This window comes from Entelurus aequoreus, linkage group LG04 (assembly GCF_033978785.1).
Source record: "Entelurus aequoreus isolate RoL-2023_Sb linkage group LG04, RoL_Eaeq_v1.1, whole genome shotgun sequence".
Classification (NCBI taxonomy): domain Eukaryota; kingdom Metazoa; phylum Chordata; class Actinopteri; order Syngnathiformes; family Syngnathidae; genus Entelurus; species Entelurus aequoreus.
Genome location: NC_084734.1, coordinates 43,322,717 through 43,335,242, shown reverse-complemented (window position 1 = coordinate 43,335,242; position 12,526 = coordinate 43,322,717). Strand labels below are relative to the sequence as shown.

General features: G+C 39.9%; 1 protein-coding gene across 4 annotated transcripts in view; it reads right to left on the bottom strand.

Annotated features, from left to right (window-relative positions):
- Positions 1–12,526, bottom strand: part of atad2b (ATPase family AAA domain containing 2B) — a 152,732-nt gene that overhangs the window by 36,958 nt on the left and 103,248 nt on the right. For all 4 annotated transcript variants that reach the window (XM_062044939.1, XM_062044940.1, XM_062044942.1 and 1 more), the window contains exons 25-26: positions 3,772–4,491; positions 3,265–3,416 (exon numbers count right to left, since the gene is read on the bottom strand). In XM_062044939.1, the coding sequence (XP_061900923.1) occupies positions 3,265–3,416; positions 3,772–4,491 (872 nt within the window). The remainder of the gene's footprint in view (positions 1–3,264; positions 3,417–3,771; positions 4,492–12,526) is intronic.

Below are 12,526 nucleotides of genomic sequence, written 5' to 3'. Positions count from 1 at the left end.
CATACTGGATGAAAAGCTGCTCCAAAGCGCTCTTGACGGTTCATCTTTCAGCAGGACAACAACCCTAAGCACACAGACAAGATATCAAAGGAATTGCTTCAGGACAACTCTGTAAATGTCCTTGAGTGGCGCAGCGAGAGCCCAGACTTGAATCCCATTTAACATTTCTGCAGAAATCTGACGCTTTCAATCCAACGTGATGGCGCTTGAGAGGTGCTGCAAAGAAGAACGGGCGAAACTGCCCAAAGATAAGTGTGCCAAGCTTGTGACATTGTATTTAAAAAGACTTGAGGCTGTAATTGCTGCCAAAGGTGCATCAAAGTATTGAGCAAAGGCTGTGAATACTTAACTACATGTGATTTCTTAGTTAATTACTGGTAATAAATTAGCAAAAAGCTCTACAAAAAAACAAAAAAAAACGTTAACACTGCCATTATGGGGTATTGTGTGTACAATTTTGAGGATAAAAATGAATGCATGCCATTTTGGTATAAGGCTGTAACATACAAAATGTGGAAAGAGTGAAGCGCTGTGAATACTTTTCGGATGCACTGAAGTTAGAAGCACAGCAGGGTTTTCCCTACTTGTAAATGATCATGACGCAACGCCACTGCAAGATTAATACCGCAAATAAGTTTTTTCTTTTTTTTTCCATGAAAACTCTTTTTTAACATGAAAACAAATTTAAGTGATATATTGTAAGAATGGATATAACGTATATATTACTTCAAGAAGAGAATGACCCTTGTGGAGCCACCATGATCCAGGGCCGGGAGGTGGCAGTACAAGTACCTGGGAGTCCACTTGAACAGCAGACTGGACTGGAAGGACAACAGCAAAGTTGTTTACAAGAAGGGCATGAGCAGACTCTTTTTCCTGAGGAAGCTTAGGTCCTTAAATGTGTGCAGCAAGCTGTTGGAGATCTTTTATCAGTCTGTTGTGGCCAGTGCCCTGTACTTTGCAGTGGTTTGTTGGGGGAGCAGCACCAGCAAAAGGGACTGAAACCGAATTGACAAACTGATCCGGAAAGCCGGCCAAACTATTGGCACGCAGTTGGAGGCGTTTGTGTCAGTGAGGGACAGGAGGACACTGGTCAAACTGCTAGCCATCATGGACAATCCTGCCCACCCACTCCACCTGACAATTGAGGGACACCGGAGCTCATAATCCAACAGGCTCCTTCAGCTTCGTTCCCACACTGTGCGATTCAAGAACTCCTTCATTCCGCACTCCATCATACAATGTACATATATAATATGTAAATATTACATATATTTTATATTGCTACTACGGTTAATTTTTAGCCTACTTTATACCTGCATTATCCTTTCCATCCTTACACTTTGCGTCCTTTGTAACTGAGCTACTGTGTGGAACAATTTCTCTTGTGGATCATTAAAGTTTGTCTAAGTCTATAGTATATTATTTACGTACCATTGACTATAATGAATATGAAAAACAGCTCAAATATAAAAACGTTCCTCATTGCTTTATTTTGCAAAGGAAAAAAAAACGTGCATCTTAAATCGCCTGTCAGAGGCACGTCAGCTGGTCGCGCAACGAAACAAAGTTGACACCCAGCAAAAGGAGAGAAAGTTGGAGAAAGGTATTTTAAGCTAATTCATGCATTTCTTGTTCAAGCCAGTGTAGACTTCCCTAAATCTGTTGACATTGCAACTGACAATAACGTCTAACTTTACGCCTTGTGGGACACCGAACCTCCGTTTATAGGTCTCTTTGTGGAGTGTGCATTAGTACCAGTACGTGTGTGGGTTATCTCTGGGCACTGCAGTTTCCTCCCACATTCCAAAAATGTGTATGTTAGGTTCAATGAAGATTGCAATCTGTCCATAGATATGAATGTTAGTCTGAAGGATTATTTATATACAGTATATGTGCCTGCTATTGGCCATGCTAATTTGGGTTAGCTTGTCTCTGAGATAATCCATAATAGTCCAAATAATTGTATTGCTTTTTTCAGTTCATTCCAAAGTATATTAATAATCTAACGTGACTCCTACATGTATGTGCACTTCATGTGTCCGTATAATGTACTTTATTTAGTGTGGTTAGTCTTACAGTGACTTTATTGTGAAGAATATCAACAAAACACCAAAAGTTATTTTTTCCAAATCTAATTCAAAGGACTGTTTACACATTTGGCAAAATAAATTGCAACAATCAGGGAGGGCAGAATATAGTGGAGCCTGTTTTACCTTATACAATAAGCAGTAACAATTGAAACTGCATTGAACAAGGAGCAAAGTCTACAAAGTCAAATTCCTTGTGTTAAAGCTGATTGTGATTCTGATAAAATAAAAAATATGTTATTAATGGTATTGTTAACTAATAACACTAATATTTGTTTTTAATATATATATACATATACATATACATATATATATATATATATATACATATATATATATATATATATATATATATATATATATATATATATATATATATATATATATATATATATATATATATATATATATATATATATATATATATATATATATATATATATGTACGGTACTCCTTTTCCATGTTTAAGCAAATACCGATAGTCTGTTCACCTCGTTTAAGTTACCATCTTCTAAAGTGGGGAACCAAAACGGAAACTAAATCGTGACAAACACTGTAAAATGAACAAATAAATACAGACTATATAATACAAAATTACCTTTTAAATAAAAACTTTATGAATGTATTCCAGATAAATACTAGTTTGTTTCTTAGCATTCGGCTTCTTCCATATACCTTTTAAAAACACCATATGAGTTTTGTGTTTCTTATACTTCATTAGTTTGTTCTGCAAACTGTTCTGTAATTGTATTCCAAATCAATGCCTAACATTTGCATTAGTTTTGTGCAGGTATACTGATGTTTGAATTTTCACCACTCGGCTCGCTTTTTTGTTCAATTTCCACAATCAATGCTGAAAATGTTCTCAAATCCCAATCCACTCAAATGGGCTGTAGGCAGGCACCAGCCCTTGCAGTAACACTATTCAGGATAACCAGTGTAGAAAATGTATGCATGTATAGATGGAAAAATCATCTCTGAGGAATATTTCACTTCTTACTACTACCTCATTTTCTTCATGGTCGATACCTGCTTAAGTGTGCTAATAAGGTTTTGCTTAGACATTAATTTGCGTAAAGTATAGTTTTGCTTACTTACACATGCAAACACTGGGTTTTATCATCCTCATTAAGGCACAATCGTAAAAATCTGATTTACAAATAAATGCTTTACCAAAAGTCGCTCACGGTCGACCACGACTGGAGGTGGGGTAGGAGGTGGTGGAGGCCGAGGGGGTGCTGGCTTTGGCTCTTCCTCCGTCCTTACAGCAGATCCTTTCAATTGCTCTGATTGGCTCCTCTTGCATTTCTTCACCTTGAAATCTCCTATTAATGAGATACAAGCGTAAATGATGGGAAACATTCTTATGTGCATCATCCAAAAAGCAAACTTTTAGGTTTTTACTAGCAAATAATGGCCCAATATTTTAGTAATTGGGCTATTTTCTCATAAAGGCTGAAAGAGGCTTTGGATGAAGGGACTTCAGAATGTGTGAAGAGCAGTAGCGAACATACACACTGGATGATGCTGTCACTACCTTGTGTGACTGTCTGCATGGAATAGTGAGGCTCACTGAATTGTGCACATTAACTGATTTTCCTCAAAAAGTTTCTAACTCTCCTTGTAACACTTGTGCAAATTTACTCAACTATATTATAGCCGTGATTAGAGAAAAAGCACCTTCTTTGTCCTGCTCTTCATCCAAACTTAGTTTTACAGTTCCCCCGTCATGGAACGAGAACTCTTCAGTGGCATCGTTCTCGCCTGTGCTGTGTTCCTCCCCTTGTTTCGACCTGTTGTCGGAGCCCTCTGCCGTCTTTTCAGCAGTCCTTTCCTCTGCCTTGCTGTTTTTCTCGACACTCTGCGAGTCCAGACTATCCATCGACTCATTTCCGTTCACACAGTCCACTTGTGATACGAGGAGACTCTCTGAGTGCTTAAATTGGACCTTGGTATTAGAAGACTCAAGCCTCTCAATCAAAGTTGGCGAGTTGGCCTGCTGGCTATCCCCGTCTGCTTCGGGGTGGGAATTGTTTCCCAGGCAGTGCGGCAGTGTTTGTTTTTTTGTGTTTCCTGACTTTGACCCATCAGCTTTGTATTCCTCGTCCTTGGAAGATGACTCTTGTCTGGCTTTGCTGGCGTCAGCGGGGCTAACAAGGGGCTCATTGGAGCTTTCCTCCTCCATGGAGGAGACGTGAGGGTGGTGGCCATTGGGCTGGGGTCCAGGGGCGTCGCTAGAAGACTCCTCGTCCAGCGTCAAACATGAGTCGCTAGGTCCCGCCGCTTCCGTTTCAGCCTCCTCATCTTCCTCCTCTCCAGTTCCCTTCTTGTAGTTCTTTTTCTTGCGAATGATGCCCCGCCCCCACGATGGTCGTCTACGCATCTTCTTCTTAATATGACCTACAGGAGGGGACACAAAAATAGAATTGAAAGAAAGGAGCGTTAGAGCAATGGTACTAGCAGATATAAACAATATTCTTAAATTAATGTTACATTCCAGGCTTGTAGGTGGCGGTAATATTGTATGCAGTATAAAGTGTGTGCCAGCTGCTGCACTTGACCCCTATGTAAACTACTCTTCAAAATGTAAAGGCTTCTTTCTTTGCCAACATATTGTGCTAGTATACAGTCATGGCCAAATATATTGGCACCCCTACATTTCTGTCAGACAATGCACCCCTTCTCCCAGAAAATTGTTTAAATTACAAATGCTATGGTATTCACATGTTTGTTTCTTTTGTTTGCAATGGTACAACACACAAAAAAAAAAAAAGCCAAATCTGATACTATTTTACACAGAACTCCAAAAATGGACTGGACAAAATTATTCGCACTCTCAACTTAATATTTGGTTGCACACCCCTAGAATATCAGATTTTTATTTTTTATTTTTTTTGTGTTGTTCCAATGCAAACAAAATAAATAAACATGTGAATACCAAAGCATTTGTAATTTCAACAATTTTCTGGGAGAAGTGGTGCATTATCTGACAGAAATGCAGGGGTGGCAATATTTTTGGCCATGACTATATAATGTAATTTTTCGGTCTATTGCTTATATTCCGACAAGTGATTTCTTCCCGGAAGTGAAAACCAGTGGTGGTCAACCAAGCTAAGATGGCTGGCAGCGCGTACACTATCCGAGTACACAGGGAGCCTATATCTTCCTACAAAAAGCAGATATGAGGAAAAAATCAAACTATGCGATGGAACAGATCCCTATACTTTTTCCCCCCGAAAAAAAGATTTGTCCAGTGATAAAGGATTATTTGTCGGTGCAGTTCCCAAACATATTGAACTATTGTGTGCCCCATACGCCATTCTACACAACAAAACAGATAAAAACTTGGAAAAGCGTGGAGGTCTACAATGTCTGTGTGTGGCTGTGTGTACCATACCCCCCCACCCCCGGTCAAGCGTTGACCGGTCCGCAGCTACAAAAAGCTTGGGGACCAATGCTTTGATGGAAGGGTCATTGTAAACTCGTGCATCCTTCTGTTCTGCTCCCTTGTACTGGAGTGCGTGGTACTTTTGTTGTCTTTTTTCATAAAATCTTACACTCTTCCGCCTTTCTTGATAACCTCTTGCTAACCGGTTCGTACAGCCGAAAACAACAAAAGCATATAGGGCATTTTTCTTCGAGAAAGGCCAAATGGCGCCTAGTACCCATTGAGATCAGCCGCTACCTTGACCACCACGCATATTCAATGAGTCAGACGTGACCAATGTTCCCTCGAAGGTGCGCGCCTTTGCAATTGCTTACTGCTCAAGCGTCCTCTGCGCACGGCAAATCTATGCCACGCACAAAATCAAATAAAAAAATAAGCGCATAACAATTTTCGAAACGACACGGACACGACAGAGAAAACAGTTTACGTCATTATTGTTCAAATATTGTAACGTCTGTCGAGACGCTTTGAGGAAATGAATTTCATCGATCACTTTACTGAGCCAAACTCTTTATTGTCGGCCATAAACACATCACCAAAACATTAGTAAAAAAAATGATATCTAGCAAAACTGGTCATTTTCTGCAGTACAAACCAGACCAAAACCAACTTTGTTATATCAACAGCAGCCGCTTGCTCTTTCTCACTTGCGCCAACACATGCACACATGGCACTTCGCCAGTGATAAATGATAATGCGTTTACAGCCACACAAAAAGTCGGACAACTTCAACACCACACATAAAGTGTAATTCCAGGTCGTTACACTATGATTTACCAATCAAATGTGTGCTTATTCTAGTGTCATTTATTAGGAATCTTAATTTATAAATATTAATCATGAAATACTGTTAGTATATTAAATAAATACTAATAAAAATATATTTTTTACAAACAGGAAGTTGCAGGAATGTACACATGATCCCCTGCTTACATCTCATTGTGCAACATGTGAATGTTTTAATGGGAACTAAATGCAATGTCTGAAAGGGGTACAAACTATTTCCAAAGCAGGACCTCCACCCAGACAAACAATACAAGTAAACAGTTCATGAAAAACAATATTTTTTGTTAGTGTCATTATAAGTGGGCCTAAACACTTATATTAGAAAATAACCTCATGGAAATGACTGCTGTGATTTGATTATAATAATAAGAGAATGTTGTCTGTCTATCTGTGTTGGCCCTGCGATGAGGTGGGGACTTGTCCAGGGTGTACCCCGCCTTCCGCCCGAATGCAGCTGAGATAGGCTCCAGCACCCCCCGCGACCCGAAAGGGACAAGCGGTAGAAAAAGGATGGATGGATGGAGATTTAACTTGTTATTTAGTCAGGTTTGGGACAAGTGTGCTGCTGGTGTAGCCACAGTGTACACGTTTGATGTTGCTCACATGGGCTCCACTGAATGCTCAGGGAGTTTTTGCGTTTGCTCACACACATGAAAAATTAGAGGGAACATTGGACGTGACGTCATTTTGAATCCAAACAATTAGCCGCTACTTTTTTCCCCCACACTTTACATAATGCTGCAGCTTATTAATAGCTTTTTTTCCGGGTTCATGAGATTCTCGTGCCACCAATACATTTTGCCTCGTCCCCCATCAGACCAACGGTGGACCAATTAAATTGTTCACATTAAATCCAACACACTCACGGAATCAGTCTGTTAGCCATATCGCGCGTTATGCACTCAACCTCATCAAGACACGACAAAATGCTCAGGACGCAGCTCCAAAGCCGAAAGCGATAAGGGAACAGCCACCGCACGGAACAGAAATCCACCACCACCAATTGGCCATGAAAGGCCAGACTGCCGCGCACCAAAGAATAAGCCACAAGCCCAGAGGTGACTGCATTGAGACGAAAGTGAAAGCGAAAACAAGGTGGAAAAAACTCAGGACGCAACGCCAGTCCCCTCAACTTTGACACCTAAAAAGACGACCCTGGCGGCACCCAACGCGCAAGCGGCGGATGAGGACAGCATTTTTCGGTAGACTGTTTGCCTTGTTACAGGGACTGTCTTTCGTTCAATTTGTGAATAATCACAAGCGCATGTGTAAATACTTAATGTTTCAATCTGTATAAATGTGGCTTATAGAAATGTCCAGCCAAGCCAATAAATGTACAGAATAAAAATTTGTCCAAAACTTAGGTGGGTGCAGCTTATATTTAGGTGAGCTCTATAGCCCGGATTTTACGGGCCACACAATAGATATGAGTTTAAAAAATATCCTGAAAGGAAATGCAATAGCAATTTTAAACAACCAATAACATGTGGTACATCTTCACATTACTTGGTTATACTTAAAAGGGCACAATTTACATCATAGTGAGGATGCAAATAACAAGAAATGCTGATTGCATTTAAATGTGTACACTTGGTGTTCCTCAGAGAGGACAACAAGTTGGAAAGGCAGCCACAGACAGACACAATGGACAGGGCTAGATGACTGGACGGCAACAACGAGAGATGGTGTTTGGTGATTTTCTTTTAGGAAAGAATGGAAAAAGTAAAGCCTGTTCTCAGGAGCAAGAGTCGATATGAGAGCAAGATAGAAAATGTCAAAATATGGCTGCCTTCTCTTGCTGCTGTTTTAGTGCTAGTGCACGATAAGAGGTCACGTTGATTAGAGAACCGAATAAAACCACAATTCCCTTATATCCATCCATCCATCCATTTTCTACCGCTTATTCCCTTCGGTGTCGCGGGGGGCGCTGGAGCCTATCTCAGCATATTAGATTTTTTTTAAAGAGCTCTTTTCTTGAGGTCCAGCCTCACGCAGTTTCTGCATCCAGTGGCCCTCAGGTAAATTGAGTTTGAGACCCCTGTTGTAAACCCATTGTCTGGACATTTGCGCCATAGTTACTGCATGGTCGCAATACAGATGGCTAAATACTTTGCAGGGGGTCCCTACAAGGAACCGATTGTGGCACAACCCCACGGCAACATTACTGCTGCCATACCTTTAAAATAGATTTTCTTTTTTACATTAAAACACTTTTTTTTTTACATTAAAACAAATTTAAGTGATATATTGTATGAATGGATATACCATATATAGTTTATTATTTACGTACTATAGGCTATAATAACTTTAAAAAACAATAACGTCTTACTTTACGCCGAGTGCATCTTCGAACCTCTGTTTGGACATCGCTGTGTGGAGGGTGCATGTGTACCCGTGCGTGTGCCGGGCTCTCCAGTTTCCTCCAACATTCCAAAAAGATGCATGTTAGCTTCATTGGAGACTGCACATTGTGCATAGATATGAATATGAGTGTGAATGATTGTTTATCCGTGCCCTGCGATCGGCCACGCTAATTTGAGTTAGCTCGTCTATAAGCTAGTCTATTGTACGTTAACATTTAGCTAATGGCATTAGAGCTCAACCTTCATACTGCGTAATTGTATTGCTTTTTTCCAGTTTATTCTAAATGATATTATTAATCTAACATGATTCATACATGAACGTGCACTTCATGTGTATATATAATGTACTTTATTTAGTGTGGTTAATTTTACAGTGACTTCATTGTGAAGAATATCAACAAAATACCTAGTTAATTTTTTCAAATCTAACTCAAAGGACTGTTTACATGTATGGCAAATTAAATTGCAACATTCAGACAGGGAAGAATACAGTGTAGCCTGTGTTACCTGTTACATTAAGCATTTAAGATAGCTAGCGCTTAGCTCACTAGTTGCCAGGTAGTGATTAGCAGCACTCGCATTTAGCTGTCGATTAACGGCACTAGCTGTTAGCGCGAGTATTGGGCTCAATCCGAATAATTCCCTGCCTCCTTGTTTTAGCCCTTACCCCTTGGTTTTGCATGTTAACGTCAATCAAGTGATGTCCGAATTCTCCATCAGGTAAGAGGGGAGGGCCAACTGTGAGGGCTGCAGAGCCCTTTAAATGAAGTGAGCTAGGGAACCTCCCTAAGATATCAAGCGGGAAGGAAAATTTCCAACATTACACTGTGCGTGCTAAAAACGATGGCAGAAAACCAACAAAGAGAAGACTATGAATGTAATGGGCTTAATTATTGATTTTCGTAATAATTACGCTCATGGTTTTGTTCAGATGTTAATTTGTTGATACTCCATGTAAATATTGGTGATTTTTCAATTGGTTGTTGTATTTTTTTTTTCAATGTAAAAAGAATAAACGGCACAGCCACATACAATAAGTCATGTTCTCAATTGTTTATTGTATGTTTTAACTGCTCATTACAACAAGCCAGCAACGCGGTTGAGGCTACCTTAGGTTATTGCTTCTGAATACTGCATTCCCTTTTTTCTGCCTCATCAGTAATGTAACATGATGCACGTTAGTAAAAAGTCTGTACGTTACATTCCCACTTTGCCATCGCTGTGTGTCAGGAAACACATGTGAGACCAATGTGAAACGCCATAACTATCTGATGCGTTTTTTCGACGGGAACACGCATCAAACTGATCCGCTTCAGGAACGACAACAACAAGGTCTGATTTATTTTTGATGTAGACAGGGGAAAGAAAAGAAGAGCCCTACTAAAGCCGAAAATCCCGTGCGACGGCATCTTGAAAGCAAACTAACATTTATCACACCTGCTTTACGTCATTGCTGGCAACCGGCAAGGGTTGATGACATAACAAAACTCGAGCGACATCCAAATTCTTAGGGACGTACATTCAACCCTTCGCCATGGCACTAAATTCTAAAGTCAAGAGGGAAGGTTAAGAAGGGAGAAGGGGGAAGAGAGAAAATTCGGAGTGAGCCTTGGTATCTGCTGCTAGTTAGCAATCAGCACACTTTCTTTCTTTTCCAGGAAATGACCAATACCACCAGTTTGAGTTTATTGAATTGTGGTAATCAATCACGGTTTTACGATAATTTTAGTTTATAACAATAATACTAACCATTGGGAGTTTCATAGCAGTTTATCATGAATACTGTTAATCGTTACACTCCTACACAAACTTGCGGACAAGATTCAAACAACGGCTGCTGGTAGACTGACGTTTTATTTTGGATTATAAACCATCGTTAAATCAGAGGTATACGCCGTTTTATCCATCGAGGACCCCATACAGAAATTCTGAAGGATGCGGATGCCACTTTGCTATATGAAATATGTTAAAGCGAATTAAATTTAAGTCAAGATGTGCTGAAATATTTATAAATGGCCAACTAACTCTTAGAATGTATGTGCCATTCAACATTTTGTGGCCCTTCTTCACAAAGTTCTAATGAAGGCTGTGCAATCTGCAGGCCAATACAAAACAAGCTGCGGGCCACAAATGGCCTCAAGGGTCGGACTTGGGACATCTCTGCATTAGAGAGAAAAACCAAGCAGAACAACCGGCGTGCAAAAAATATATATCTCTTAGCTGTTAACTGAACTCCACAATTTTCCTTCCATCCTACACAGATGTCTTCTTCCATCCAATGTCTTACTCACACAACGAAAGGCAAAATCCCAGGGGAGGTGGGGCTCGCAGGGGTTAGCTATCACCATCAATGATATGTAGCAGGCACTCACGAGAGAAAAAAGGTGAGAGAGTAGCAGCAAATGACTTGTCATAGACAGCTCTTAAATGATGCATGAAAATTGTCAGAGCATGAACAGCCAAGCACACAGGGGGAGATGGTGCTGGTGAGGTGAAGAAGGGTGCATGATGGCAGAAAAGACCCTAGTGCCAGTGTTCTTTTGTAATAATAATTAAAAGTGCCATCATATTTACCCGGCCCGTTTTGTGTGCTCAAAATGAGAATGCTCGGATGAATAACAGCTTCCGAGCGTACACAGAGGGCCTCGGAGATGAAATTCCACACTAGAATTCAAAGTGCCAAACCAGCAAGTATTAAGACGATAAATCATTCCAGCGAGGCCAAAGTACGACTTCACAACATGCGCATACCCCTGTGAATGCCTTGATGTGCAATTAAGAACAGGCGTCTCTGACTGACTGATTTGAATTAATAATTTCATTGAATTACTGCTTCAATGATGCAGGGCAAAATAGATGCTTATTAAGCTACGGTCATGTAAAAAAAAATGGGACACTGCATGACTGTAAATGACATTTGTGGCATATTAGTATACCTATCACACAACCCCAAAGTTTTAAACGCATTACACATACGGTTAACAACTTGCGTGCACCTGCAAAAATGTTCTGCTTTAATGTTTTTCAACCAATTTTGCTCAAATCTTTTCACACAAATGATTGTCAGTTTCTTAGAGGTATGTACAAAAAAAAACGTTAAGTTACAGCGAATGTTTTGCATAGTGGATTGAGCTGTGGGAGAATTTTCACCATGTGAGGTATTTGTGAAAAAAATACTAGCACAAGCAACAGAGTAAGGGGTGCATGTTTTGCAACATCACTGTTTCCCACACATTCATTTATTTGTGGCGGCCCGCCACGAAAGAATTACGTCCGCCACAAATAGATTTTTCTGCCTTATTTTTTATTTATTTATTTTTTTGTCCTGTCCAGCTTCTCAGGCAAATCATATAGTTGATGTATATGCCCATATCGGCTGTTCAGATTCACTTTACAAAAGAGAAGTGTAGGATACTTCTCTTGTTGCCTTATTTGTATTTGACTTTATTAAATGTATTTATATTATCAGTTGGTGCAGCCGGGCCGGAGCAGGAGGGGATAGAAAGAGAGAAAAAAGAAGACAGAGGGGGAAATTGTGGGGACAAGAGGGGGATTAGACAGAGAGACAAAAACAACAACAGCAAACACAACAACAACAACAACAATAGAGCAGCTTAAGCAAATACGACATGTACAAATATGATGGTAGAAGTAATAACAAATAAGCAGTTAGCGAAAATAAAAAACAATACAGAAATGACAATGAGCATTATTACACTACAAATGGAGCAATACAAATACCAATAGAAATAGCGCTATTGATAATGAACATTACCAATACTTTACCTTTATTATCAACAATACAGTTGTTCAAATGCAACAATACATATACCTGTAC